At 57.6% G+C, this 13,986-nt stretch overlaps 1 protein-coding gene across 16 annotated transcripts in view; it reads left to right on the top strand.

Annotated features, from left to right (window-relative positions):
• The window catches only part of DNM1 (dynamin 1), a 44,706-nt gene extending 31,289 nt beyond the window's left edge, over nt 1-13,417 (top strand). For 2 of the 16 annotated variants that reach the window (XM_066256109.1, XM_066256110.1), the window contains exons 15-23: nt 730-843; nt 4,831-4,940; nt 5,748-5,859; nt 6,287-6,298; nt 6,894-7,064; nt 8,078-8,319; nt 8,679-8,894; nt 10,992-11,028; nt 11,923-13,417. In XM_066256109.1, coding sequence (XP_066112206.1) covers nt 730-843; nt 4,831-4,940; nt 5,748-5,859; nt 6,287-6,298; nt 6,894-7,064; nt 8,078-8,319; nt 8,679-8,894; nt 10,992-11,013 — 999 coding nt within the window. In that variant the 3' untranslated portion in view covers nt 11,014-11,028; nt 11,923-13,417. Of the gene's footprint in view, nt 1-729; nt 844-4,830; nt 4,941-5,747; nt 5,860-6,286; nt 6,299-6,893; nt 7,065-8,077; nt 8,320-8,675; nt 8,895-10,991; nt 11,029-11,922 lie in introns of all 16 variants that reach the window. The other 14 variants (XM_066256102.1, XM_066256101.1, XM_066256100.1 and 11 more) reach the window with 11 other exon arrangements.
• The last annotated feature ends 569 nt before the right edge of the window (nt 13,418-13,986 follow it).

Raw genomic sequence — 13,986 nt, 5'->3', positions numbered from 1 at the left:
ATTTATTGATCACTTACTGTCTGTTGAACACTCTGCAAGGTTCTGCGATACAATGAGTGAGAGAGTTCACAATTTAGTGAGAGGTTGACAATAGATACACACACACACAAACACACACACATACACACACACACAAATTCAAAATACCAGTCATCGTTATAAAAGATGTAAGAGAGTGATAAAAGATTATAATGGGGTCCTGATTTTGGAGGGGGGCAGGAAGGGCCTGCCTGAGAATGTGACTTCTGAGCTGATACCCAGAGGATGAGTAGGAATTTTCCAAACAGGAGGGGAAGTGCTTTCTAGGCAGAGGCAGCAACAGCAGCAGCAGCATATACAAAGTCCCTGGGGTCAGAAACAAGTCTTAGAATAAATTTGATCTTAAGCTGAAAAGATACTAAGAGTTGTCTTGCCCACTCGGCCACCTGAGTTCTGCTTGCATACTTTTAGTGATGGGGAGCTCATCCCCTACCAAGGCCACCAGTCCTCTACTCAGATGGCTCTGACTGTCAGAAGGCTCTATTCCTGAGCTGATTTCTGCCTTCCTCTGTCTTCCAACCTGTTCACTTGTGGTTCAAGCCAGAGCAGGTCTGGCCCCCACCCTTCCTGACCAGCCAAGCCTCCAAGGGTTGGGGGAGGGGGAGGCTTTCTAGTGCCTCTCTGCCTACCCCATCCTCCACGGGGCAGCCTGGTCTCTGCCCACTGACCGCCTGCCCCCTCACCCTCCAGGTCATCCGGAAGGGCTGGCTGACCATCAACAACATTGGCATCATGAAGGGGGGCTCCAAGGAGTACTGGTTTGTGCTGACTGCCGAGAACCTGTCCTGGTACAAGGACGATGAGGTGAGTGGGGGGCCGCTGGTCACCACGGGGTTTGGCTGGTGGCCAGAGTCAGGCTCAGACCCTCCCCCTGGCCTGGTGTGGGCTGGACCACCAACAGGGGTTTCTAAAAATCCCATCAAAGACTCTTGGGTGGAGGTGGGCTGCAAGGATCAGGCACCGGCAATCCTGGGAGCTGGCCCAGGCTGGACAGAGAAGATGGCCTGGCAGGCCTGGGGAGCTTGGGGCTGGGAACCGTGGAGAGGGTGGGCAAGGCTGCTAGGCGCCCCCCCCAGCCCTGCGGCCTTCCTGTTCTCCTGCTTCAGGGCGTGCCGCCTCTTCTGTGGCCCCCACAGGCCATGACACAGAGTCCAGCTGCCAGACAGCCTGCTCACCCTTGCGCCCCAGCCCCCAGGCTCTAGCCGTCCAAGGGAGAAGCCCAGAGTGCCTCCAGGCTGAGGGGCCGGAGTGATGGGGTCCCCCGGAGGCACCACCCAAAACCCCTCCCTGCCCTGGGGGGCACACAGAGCCTCCCCTGCCTCCGCCACCTCCCTGCCCAGGGGGGCACACAGAGCCTCCCCCTGCCTCCGCCACCTCCCTCCCCTGCTGTGGTCTCCTTTAAGAATGAGTCTGTTTGGCTTCCACATCTGGATTCCAGAGGTGACCAGAGAGAACAGGGAGGGCTGATGGGGGGCTTGTGGTAATGAACTCCAGCTGGCCACAGTGTGGGGGAAGGGGCCCTCTTCTTCCTGAGGGGGATGTTGGGGGGGGAGGGTGCTCTCAACTCTCAACCGGCGTGCAGGGCTCAAGGTGGGGGCTGGTGATTTTGGTCTCCCAGCCCCTTGCCTTGATCTCTGCCCCCTCCAAGTCTCCCTGGGCAGGCCCCCCCATTTCCACCTCGGGCGGGACCCTCTGTCATCACTGGCAGGGGCGCCAAGCCATCTGGACCTCATTACCTCCACCCTGGCCTCTCCCTGTGCACAGGGGCCCCAGGAAGGGATGGAGTGCGAGGTGGCGTGGCAGGCGGGTGAGGGGGGTCGCTTCCTGCTTTGTCACCCGGGCTGGATCCCTACAACACCCCCATGGGCTGGGGGTTTCCCACTGGGGGCCCCACAACTTCTAGTGGGATCTGGGGCTGACTGGCTACACTGTGGGTGACGGGGGGAGTGTATACGGGAGGGGCCCCTGTCCTCTTACCTGTGTGTGCGGGGTTCTTTTTTGAGCTTTGTGTACACATTTGAGTTAGGCATGTGGACACTGGACCTAAGTGTACACAGTGGGTGGGCGTGGGAGTGAGCGCTGAGGGGTGGGGAGGTGTGAGGCTTGTGGCTTGGCTGTTGTGTGTGTGGTGTGTTTTGTAGAAGAGTGTTCAGGGCATATGCATCTAGGTATGTGTGGTATATGAGGGTCTTGTGTGCGTTTGAGGGCAGACTGTGTGTTCCTGAAGTATGGCTCAGGTGTATGTGCGTGCTTGGGGTGAGTGTGTGTGTGTGTGTGTGTGTGTGTAGCAGGTTTGAGGAGGGAGGGTGTTGATGTGCAGTATTTGAGAATATGTATGCATTTGGGAATTACGATGGGAGGACTCATGTTCCATTGGGAGGGTGTGTGTGTGTGTGTGTGCGTCTGCATACTCAACTTGTGTGTGCACTTGAGTGCGCACGTGTGCTTGGGGCATAGATGTGTGATTTAAAGTGCGGGTGTGGGGATGTGTGTGCCTGAGTTGTGGGGTATGCGTGTTGAGGTGAGGTGGTGTGTGTGTGTTGCATGTGAGTGGAATTTTGCACTAAAACATCTGGGTCATGGAGATGGTCCCAGCTGGGGGGCAGGTGATCTGTCCCCCCGCCCCCCCCCAGCTGCCAGCCCTCTGGCCTCTGGGATTTGGGTGACCCTCTGGGCAGACAGCCGCCCACATCCCAGCCCTCAGTGACCCCCATCTTCTCGCATTTCCTTCGCCACTCTCAGCACCCCCACCCCGTCTCACAGCAAGGTGGCACCCCCACCCCTGCGCCTCCACCCAGCCCCCAGCCCACCCCCTGCCCCCAGGCCCCTGCCCCAGCTGCAGGCTCCAGCTCTGGGCCAGCGGGTCGGTCCGGCTCTCCAGCGGTGCCGCGGGTCTAACCCAGCCAGCCTAACCAATGTGCAGACTACTGTACAATTTGGGAGTCCTGAACAGATAGTCTAAACACTGGGTAGACGGAGTGGACGTGTCCTCTGGTCCATCCGGGTGGCAGTGTCTGTCGCCGGGTGGGAGCTTCGCCCCGTCGCCTGGAAATCCAAGGCCCCCAGCCCCAGCCCCAGCCCAGCCAGCCCCAGGTCCCCTCGCTGCTCCCGGCTCCCCTTCTGCCTCCTTTGACGTGGCAGGGGTGAGCAGGAGCTGTGGCTGGGGAGGAGGGGCCTGGGGAGGGGGCTGGCCAGCAGGAAGGGAGGGGTGGGAGGGAGGAGGCCACTCCCGCCTAGTGTCCAACCCCAGAGCGCAGGGCTCAGGGCGGTGGCAGTGGGGCCTCCCTCGAATGCTTCCAGATGTTCCCTGGCCTCATGTGCAACTTCCTCCTCTCCGCCCCCAGCCGCCCTCTGGGGCTTCCAGCCACTCGCCTGGCATAAAGAGGGCTTTATGTGGCTGGACAAGCCAGGCGGGTGCAGGGGGCAGAGGGAGGTGGGCAGGGTGATGCCAGGACTGGGAGCCTGGTTTTCCTAAACCCTGCTCCCTACCTGAGATCCTGGGTGAGGCTCCTGGCCAAGTCCTGAGTCCCCAAGACCCACATAGACCACCCCTCCCCCCTCCCGGCACGGGTCCTGTGTTGTTGGGTGGGCAAATGGGTTACATGCAGCAAAAACTTCTCTCCGCCACCCCAAGCCCCATCCTGGAGCCCCTCCCCTTTACACAGCAGCCTAAAGACAGATGTCAGCCCACACCAGGCTCACACACGTGTGCACTTAGAACTGGCACCCACATGCCTATCCACAGATACTTACAACTCCTCCCAGACAACTACAGATAAACTAGACATATCTAGCCATTACACAAACTGCATGCAGATAAACATGTGAGCCCAGTCCGTGTGCTACAGGCGTGTTCCTGCAAACACATAAACATTTTCAGTTGCCACACATCTACAAAGTGTGCACACATCCTCATGGGCACACAAACATGCTTGCATGGACACACAGCTGTGCTGGGCACCTCCTCAGACACACGTGTTCACACACACATCTGTGAAGCACAGACTGGTCGACACACACACACAATGATGATAGGATATATGTTTGGGCATGTATGTGTTTGCACACACACAACCACACACGTCTGCACACAGATTCACCATCTCCAGGCCTGTGCTATGTGCCTGATTGCTAACACATGGGCGTCTGGGGGGAGTGCGCTGAGCCAGCCCTTTGAAGCCCAGGGGCTGTGGCCCCCCCTCCTGTCTCTACAGTCAGGAAATGAAGTCAGAGGCTTATCCAGAGCAGGCCTAGCAGCCAGGCCAGGGGCGAGAGAGGCCCTGGGGTGGAGGTGGGGACGAGTGCCCCTGGCTGGGGCGAGAGAGGCCCTGGGGTGGAGGTGGGGAAGAGTGTCCCTGGCTGGGGCGAGAGAGGCCCTGGGGTGGAGGTGGGGAAGAGTGTCCCTGGCTGGGGCGAGAGAGGCCCTGGGGTGGAGGTGGGGAAGAGTGTCCCTGGCAGGGGCGAGAGAGGCCCTGGGGTGGAGGTGGGGACCAGTGTCCCCGGCTGGGGCTGGCCTGGCTTGCCTCCAGGGCTTTCTTAGGATGGGATGTGGGAGCTGCCCTCAGCCTTGCCCCCCTGGGCCCTTGGGCTCTGGCAAGTATGCAGAGGTGGTGGGCATGGCTTCAATGCCATGGGGACAGCTCCTGTGCCGAGCGAGGGGGCTGGTGCCAGAAGCCCAGGGCCACTCTGAGGATCCGTAGCCACAGGCGCCTCCCAGTGTAGAGTAAGTCCTCTTAGGGAGTGAGGTGGGGCAGAGAACAGTGCCAACCTCAGTCATGGCTCTACTCGCAGGAGAAAGAGAAGAAATACATGCTGTCCGTGGACAACCTGAAGCTGCGAGATGTGGAGAAGGGCTTCATGTCGAGCAAGCATATCTTTGCACTCTTCAACACGGAGCAGAGGTGCCTGCCTGCCCCCGCCCAGGCTGTGGGGCCTCAGACTGTGCAAGCCCCAAACCACCCCACTAAGGAGAAGCAGGGTGCATAGACCCAGAAATGAGAGGGACCTGCCCCAAGCCCCACAGCGAGTCATTAATTCGACAGACATTTATGGAGCACCTACTCTCTGCTCATCATCCTCTCAAGATCTTCCCGCTCATCCACCCTCCCTCTCTCTCTTTCTTCTTCCCATCCTCCCTCCCCCACCCCCTCCTGTCCTTCCACTTCACTTGGTTAGTACCTGCTCTGCATGTGACACTGTACCAGGCACTGGGGACAAAGAAAAGCCCCAGTCAGGCCTGGTCCCCTTGTCATGTTGGTAAGTGTCCAGAGGGGCCAGTGGCAGTACCAGGCCTCTCACCTCCCACCCCAGAGCTTCTGATGGCTTCCTCCTATTCAGAGGTGAAGGTTCAGTACCGCTGCCATCAGAGGAGTCCCCAGGGAGCTGGTGGGACTGAGACCCACACTAGGGGCTGCATGGTCACGGATGCCCTCTTATGAGGGCTCAGTCTCTTTCTACCTGAGCATCTTACTGCTCATTTCACTGAGTCTTTGCAATGACCCGAGGAAGCAGGAATTATTATTGTTAACCGATCTTCCAGATGAGGACACTGAGGCCTGGAGAGAGGAAGGGACTTGCTAGGGTCACCCAGCTGGGAAACGAGACAGGCAGGGCTGGACCCCAGACGTGATGACCCCAGTCCATGCATGCCTTTAACCCCCACGCGAATGGCTTTGCCCCACTCCCCTCACCGCCTGCCCCTCTTGCAGGAATGTCTACAAGGATTATCGGCAACTGGAACTGGCCTGCGAGACACAGGAGGAGGTGGATAGCTGGAAGGCCTCCTTCCTGAGGGCTGGAGTGTACCCTGAGCGTGTTGGGGTGAGTGGCAGGGCAGCGGGGGAGGGACAAGCTGCTTATAATAGGAGGTCTGGGGCTGTACCCTCAATGATACCAACTCATGCCATGTTTCCAAGCCCTCGCTGAGCTAAAAAATAACAGGCACCTTCCCCCTACCTTTCCTGGGGCAGGATCAGAGCTAAGCCTCCCTCCCATCCTCCAATAGCAGTTTTATGTGTCCCCTTCCCTGCCACAGATGGCATTTCCTGCATCCCCATCACGTGATGATGGTTTCTTGGGACTGCCTTCTCTTTCACCCCTCTTTCACTGTGACAGTGTCTAAAGTTGCCTTAGAGTTGGGGTACAGTGCTCTGGGTTCACTCAATGCCTCCCTTTTTTCCTGTCTGCTCCGGCTGTGCTTGCTGCTGCTGGCGCGGTGGCAATGCTGGTGTGGTGATCTCTCTCCCAGGACAAGGAGAAAGTGAGTGTTCCCCTCCCTTGCCTTCTGCCATATGTCTCCAGCCTGGCACCCCCTGGCCAGGTCTTTAGATTCAAGAAGGGACTTTAAAGATGTCCTTTCCTGCCTGACCTGTGGTGGCGCAGTGGGATAAAGCGTCGACCTGGAACACTGAGGTTGCTGGTTTGAAACCCTGGGCTTGCCTGGTCAAGGCACATATGGGAGTTGATGCTTCCTGCTCCTCCCCCTTCTCTCTCTCTCCCCTCTCTCTAAAAATCAATTAAAAAATCAATAAATAAATAAGCTTTCTCAAAAAAAAAAAAAAAAAAAAAGATGTCCTTTCCTAACTTATGGACTGGAAAACTGAGGCCAATTCTAGGCTGTAGGGTCAGAGACAAGATAAGGTTAAAAGGGCCTGGGGTCCCGAGAGGCACTACGATGGGCACTCCGGAGACCCAGAGCATATGGAGGAGCTAGTGTCCATGTGTTCAGGCTAGTTGCTTCTTTCTGTGCCTCGGTGTTCCAGGTGCCCTTGGAGGGGAGGGGCTAAGACGCCTGGAACCTGGCTTACTCAAAGTGAGTGCTCAGCCACCCTGATGCCCTCTGTTCCCAATGGTAGGCCAGCGAGACTGAGGAGAATGGCTCAGACAACTTCATGCACTCCATGGACCCGCAGCTGGAGCGGCAGGTGGAAACCATCCGGAACCTGGTGGACTCATACATGGCCATTGTCAACAAGACCGTGAGGGACCTTATGCCTAAGACCATCATGCACCTCATGATTAACAATGTGGGTGCACCCCTGCATGGGGGGCGGGTATTCTTGTGGGACTAGGGAGGCGGGCAGCCAAGTTGGCCTGAGGAAGCATGGGCCAGACCTGTGGAACCAGGTCTAAGAGGGAGGCATTTGTCCACACTAGAACCATCAAGTAGAAAAACATATCATGTGAGTTTCATATATAATTCTGTAGATTCACATACTCAAGTTGTTCCAAACATGCTTGCAAGTTTTTCAGAAGGGGCTAGGAATCTGCATCTTTTGAGAACACCCAGACCATGTTTTGACATACACACTCCACAGACTACTTACTACCTGTGGCTTAGTGAAAAAGCATGGCCCCTGGAAAATTAGAACTGTGTATGAATCCTGGTTTTGCCACAAGTTCCCTGTGTGATTTTGAGCAAATGAACTACCCTCTCTGAGCCTGTTTCCTTATATGTAAAATATGGATAAATAGAGTTCAGGATTCAATAAATATAAAGTGCATAGCAACACAGTGTCTGCAAGTAGGAGTGCTCAACATATATTTGAATAACAAATAAATAAGACACAGGCTTACAGCATAAAAAAAGCCTCAGCATTTCTTAAATATCCCAGAGCCCAGGCCAGGTAACACACTCCCTTCCAGACTGAGACTCACATCTCCCCCAATCCAGGCATATATTTCCAGCTGTTACTCGATGGCTCAGAAAATTTTAAACTATTTTCCTTATTTTGGTCCAGTGGAGCAGGCAAGTCTACCACATTTTACAGACAAGGAAACTGAGGCTAAAAAAGCTGAGCAAAGGGATGTCCTAGATTGATGATAGTCCCTGAGCATCCTCCCAGATCTGTGACCTTGAACAGGTCACTTTTCCTCTTTGGACCATATGAGAATAGGGCAGGGGTTGGGTGTGGTGGTAGCAAGGGAGATCTCCGAGTTTAGGCAGAGCCCCCCCAAAGCTTCCAGTCGGCACGGTCTTAGCAAGGCCCCGCAGGCGCCAGGTACCAGCCCTCTCCTCTCTTCGCCCGCCGGCACGCAGACCAAGGAATTCATCTTCTCGGAGCTGCTGGCCAACCTGTACTCGTGCGGGGACCAGAACACTCTGATGGAGGAGTCGGCCGAGCAAGCGCAGCGGCGCGATGAGATGCTGCGCATGTACCACGCACTGAAGGAGGCGCTCAGCATCATCGGCGACATCAACACGACCACTGTCAGCACGCCCATGCCCCCTCCCGTGGACGACTCCTGGCTGCAGGTGCAGAGTGTACCGGCTGGACGCAGGTACCAGGGCCGGCCCCCACGGCCCCAAAGCCCCCCAGCCCGGGGCCCGCGGGAAGAGGGCCGGGACCGGGCAGTGGCGCGCCCGTGTCACCGGGGCAGCTCCCACTTGGAGCGAGGGGCGGATCTTAGAGAGGGCGGGGCTTGTCGCGGGGCGGGGCTTGCCGTGGAGCGCTGGCTGCGCAGAGTTGCGAAGATGGAACACGGGAGCCGCTGGGGGCGGGGCTTAAGCTCCGGCATGACCTGGGGCGGGGCTTGCGCGCCTGAGCGTGGCCTGCATGGGGCTGGGGAGGGGTTTCGAGGTGGGGCGGGGTTACTCATCTCTTCCCTTCTCGTTGTTCTCCGCTTCCTGTCGCCAGCAGGTCACCCACCTCCAGCCCCACGCCACAGCGCCGAGCCCCCGCCGTGCCCCCAGCCCGGCCCGGGTCGCGGGGCCCTGCTCCTGGGCCTCCGCCTGCTGGGTCCGCCCTGGGGGCGGCGCCCCCCGTGCCCTCCAGGCCGGGGGCTTCCCCTGACCCCTTCGGTCCTCCCCCCCAGGTGCCCTCGCGCCCCAACCGTGCCCCGCCCGGGGTCCCCAGGTGAGTAAGGGCTGAAAGCGGCGGGAGAGGCCGCGGGGCGGGCGTGGCCGGGAGGGAGATGGGGCCCGATTCTGCAGCATCGGCCCCGGCCGCCTGAGCCGGTCCTCTCCATTCAAGGCACACTCGCGGGGGCCCGAGCCGCGGGAGGTGTGGCCGAGGGCTGGCGGAGCCTGCCCCCCATGGAGCGCTGAGTCCCGGAGGTGGTCATTTCTGGGGAGAGGCCTTGGGTCTCAATCCACTTGTCCCCCTTCTTTCCAGCACTTGCATGGCGCTTCCCTCCTTTTTCGTTCTTCTCTGTCTCCCACCCATTGGCATTCCTCCCTCTTTCCCCTACTTCTCTCACCCGCCCCTAGCGAGCCACCTTACTTACTTCTGAGGCTCTGAACCCAGATCCTCTTCGGATGTGGGGGGCTCCCCTGATGCCCCCACTTCCCAGTCCTGACTCTTTTGAGCTGTCCCAGTAAGGTGTCCCTCCTCTGACCCACAGGACAGAGGCCAGGCTGTGACTGTGACCAGCAAGGTGTGTGATGTGTGTGTGGGCGTGCACACAGGTGTGAGAGTGTAAGAATGGCATCCAGGCATGGAGCAGCTGGGAAAGGCTCTGGGAGCCATGGGGCAACCTAATGACCTAATGGTTCTCTTCCTTTCCCGGGCCGCTGGCCCTACCTGTCCTGGGCTAACATGGCGGGTGTGGGGCAGGAGTGGGTGAAGGCTGCCCCTTTCCTAGAGATTTCCCGGGAAAAGGATTAGGATTATACTTCATCCCTTGGCTTTGCCTTCTTGATCCATGACCCTTTTTTAAGGAAGCTCACTCTGATATGGAACACAGTCTGCCCCGTTCCCACTGGACAGGTTCTCTGAGGGAGGACACATCAGACCAAGAGAACCTATTTACATTTCCAGATGGCTGGAGGGCAGGGCCATGGGTCTAGCATTCGTGGACCCAAAACGAGGCAGAGATGGGGCTTGCTCTATGGTGATCTGATGACCAGAGCAGACGGGGTAAAGCAGGCCACATGGTATTGATCAAGAGCGCTGGACTGGAGTTCTGAGGTTCTGGCTCACCCTGGCCTTAGGCAAGTCACTTTCCCTTCCAGGGCCTCAGTTTCTCTTCTACCAAATGATAATTAACTTTCTGCCTTTTCCCCAGGGTTGGTGTGGGGATCAGGCGAGACAGTGGCTAGAGGAATGCTGCATTAACTGCAAATGTGGTTGTAGGAGCCCTTGACTAACTTCTAATGTTGAGTTCAGATTCTTAAGGGTATTTGACACGCCCAGGTTTGTGCTGAGGTCTGGCATATAGAAACTTTAAAATTTGGTACCTACTCTAACTTCAGTTTTGCTAACACACAGGAAACATTTGGCAAATCACAGCCCTGCCTCAGGAAAGAGAGCGGTCTGGGGGAGGTCCGAGGCAGTGAGGTCTGGGTGCTGACTGGGAGGGCCCAGGCAGTGAGGAGTTGGGAGGCATTTAGGTAGGGAGCAACAGCGTGAACAAAGGTTTGATGTGAGTTGCATTGAAGAGAGCCACTGGCCAGAGCAGAGTGCAGATAGAATGAGGAAGAATAAGCAAAGGTTGGCCTAGGTACAGTGGGACAGGTTGGAGATCCCTCAGCATCCATAGTCAAGTTGGACTTGTTGAGCCTGGATGCTGTGGGTAGTAGGGAGCCATGGAAGGCTTTTGAGCAGAGAAGTGACCCTAAGAAAGCAAAACCTGTTCCTTACAGAACATTGCAGGGTGGCCCTCTGAGCACACCAGGCACAAATGTGCAGGGAGCTGGTGCAAATGCCTTCTGTACGCAGGCGAGCTTCTGTGTTGTGACTCAGGCCACGCGTGTGCTTCAATGTGCCAAGTGGCTGCATGCCCCAGATCCGTGCTGCACGTGCCAGCCAGTGGGGGTGCTGCAGTGGGAGGTGGGGAGGTGTATGTGTGTTGTTTGTGGGCATGTATGTCAGCGTGTGCATGCAGGGCCATGGGGCCTCACAGCATGTGTGTGCACGCCCAGGCGTGTGCGTGTGTGTGTGCGTGTCCCCCACCCCCGGGCCTGCCCTGTCCGTGCGTGTGAACTGCCATGTTGATTTCGTGCTGTCTTTCAGAATCACTATCAGTGACCCCTGAGGAGCGTCAGCCATGGTAGGTACATGCCTCTCGGCCTGCTGCATGAATGGTGTGTCTGCCCCCCGCTGCACCAGCTCCACACTGGGGGGCACAGCTGGGGCCTCAGAACCAGGCTCCCCTCCCTCTCCCTTCTGCAGTTCCAGACTTATTCTTTCCTTTTTCTGTCCTCGCTGCCGGCTGGCTCTCAGCTCCCTTCTCAGCGAGCCTCGGGACTCAGTACCACTGCTCACGGTCTCCATGGCTGAGCCTGGGGACCTCTTGGGACAGGCTCCACACCCAGGCTGGCAGAGGGCAGAGTGCCCATGGTTTATGGGGTAGGGACAGGGAACCTGGAGGGGGTTTTGTGTGGTGCTGGACTCAGGCAGCCAGAGGACTTGGAACTGCACCCCGGGGGTGCCATACTTAGTGCCCAATCTGAGCCTGCTGCCGAGGCAGGACAGCCAGCTTGCCTCTTGGGAGTCTAGGAACTGAATCCGCAACAGGGCAGAGGGGGCAGAGTCCCACCTCTATTGGGCAGCGATTTCGGGCCAAGGCGCTCTGCTTGTTTGATGATTTCTGAGAGCCTGACGGTCCTATCCGCGCCGTCAGCCCAGAGCACAGCTCCTAGGCAAGGCAGGGTCCCGCAGCCTCTCCCCTGCTTCTGCCTCCTTGGTATTGTCACACCTGATAGCGCACAACTGAAGGCAGCGTACTCAGCCCCATGAGTGCCACAGCCAGCCCATGGCTCATAGACCTGGGCCTGGTGCTCTGAGAGGGGGGTCTACACTTTTCAGCCAAGGGGATGACAGTGTCTGTGGACCTGGGCAAGTCAGCTTCTCTGAGCTGCATCCCGGCTGGGCGGCAGAACTGGCCCACGGAACCTGCCCGCACTGCCCCTGCGCTGACTCTCGTTCTTCTGCTTCTCCCCAGCAGGAAGGGCCCAGCCTCACCTACGCGACCTGCAGTTCCCCGGCCAGCTGAGGCTCCCCTCTTAGACTTGTAAGCCTGTGGCCACTGGCATCCGGCTAGCTGTCCTCCCTGCCTCCCCAGGGTCCCTTCCGAGGACTCCTGGGCTTTCTGCCCACCCAGAGGGGCCTCCAGTGCTCCCTCCAGCCATCCTTCTAGCTTTGCTCTCCTAGTTCAAACTGTGTTCTTTCTCCTGTCTTTTCCATCAGGCCTGGTGGCTGTTGTGTGGGGCTCATAGCCCCATACTGCCTGAGGCCAGTGATGGCCGGGACCAGTGGGTTGAAAGGTACAGGGACCACCCTGGTTGGGTAGCTCAGTTAGTTAGAGCATTGACCCAACTACGCCAAGGTTGCAGGTTTGATCCCCTGTCAGGGCACACACAAGAAGGAACCAATGAGTGCATAAATAAGTGGAACAGCAAACTGATGTTTCTCTCTCTCCCTCCTTCCTCTCTAAAATCAATAAATGGAAAAAGAATAAAAAAAGATTAGGGGGCCATAGAAGAGGGAATGCAGAGGGGCTGAGCATTTGTCTGGAGCTGTGGGTGCACTGCCTGGTGGTGTGTGAGAGACCAGCGTGTGTGACTGGGGAGGGGCCCCCCAGCCTTCAGCCCAGGCCCCGCCCCTGTGAAGCTCTGGCCCCACCCATCTTCAGCTCCTCCCTTCCATCTGTCCTTTCTAGTTTCTCTCTTCCAGAACCCTCGCCCACACCTTCGCCTGCATCTTCTCCGCCTGCCCTCCCTCCCTTCACGCCCGGCCGGGCTCTGCTGCCCTTGCCTTACCAGTTCTCTCCCTCCTCTCTCCTGTTCTCTCTCTCTCTGCTTCCTCTCCAACTGCCAGCCGATCGGGTCAGGCAAGTCCATCCCGTCCTGAGAGCCCCAGGCCCCCCTTCGACCTCTAACCAGATCCCTTCTCTTCCTCGGAGACCTCCCCTTCCAAGCCTGCCTGGACGGTTGTTCTGTGACTTGACAATGGCTCCCCAGCCCCAATTCGCCCCCTTCATCTGTGACTTAAGTCTGTCGTAGTGGTGAGCTGACACACCCAGCGTGACGTTGGTGAAACTTGTGCTCCTCTGTGGTATTTCTCCTGCCCTGTTCTATAAATATCTATAAATACTCATATATATATAAAAATATATATACACACACGCACATGGCTGCCACAGTCTCGCCTCTAGTGCTGGGAATCACCATGCTGTCCTTGCGGAGTCTTGTGGCTCAACCATCAAGGAACACTGTCACCCTGACATCCTCCAACAAAGTGTGCCACCTACGATGAGCTTCCCTGTCATGCCCGGCCCTGGACAGTCAGCCGCCCTATGCCACCTTCCTGCCCCTCCCCACTTGTGCGTGGGGGTGCTGTACTGGCAGCCGAGTGGCTCTCTGACCACTACCAGTCTTGCTATCTCTTGGCTGAGAATAAAACCCATTTCTGGACAATGGGGAACAGTGTGTCCTCTGCTGGCTTGTGTTCTTTGTGGCCATCAGGGAGAGATAATCAGACATTGGGGTACAGGGGTGGGGGAAGGGCCCAGCCATTGCCAGGGTGCTTTAAGGAATGGAGAAACGGCCCCATCCTTTCCAAGGCCTCCTGGGAAAGCACCTGGCTAGCGGTCCCTCATCCTGTGAATCCTACTCTGACCACCATGGGGCAGGAGCACCATTTCAGCCTGGAGGGCGGATGTGGGGTGTGGTTGGGCACTGTGCCAGACAGAACAAACAGGCCACCAGAAGTCAGGGTCATGGAATGGAAATCCCCTGGCCTGAAAGCTCTATTGGGTGCTGTACCCTGCTTTCCCTCCCTAGGATTAGATCAGGCTTTGAAGTCTGTCAGCCATTAGGGCACACTGCCCTATAGAGCCCCATGGCTGACCCCTTGGGGTCCTCCAGGCCTAGATTTCTTACAGCCCCACTGGACATGCTCAGACACACTGGGGATCTGCACAATGCAGAAGCCTGCCCTCTGCTGGCAGGACCCACTTGCTGGTCAGTGCCTGCAACACAGGACCCAGTGACCAGAAAGAACACAA

This window comes from Saccopteryx bilineata, chromosome 2 (assembly GCF_036850765.1).
Source record: "Saccopteryx bilineata isolate mSacBil1 chromosome 2, mSacBil1_pri_phased_curated, whole genome shotgun sequence".
NCBI classification, from domain to species: domain Eukaryota; kingdom Metazoa; phylum Chordata; class Mammalia; order Chiroptera; family Emballonuridae; genus Saccopteryx; species Saccopteryx bilineata.
Note: the sequence above shows the minus strand (reverse complement) of the source record. Positions and strands in the feature narration are given on the sequence as shown.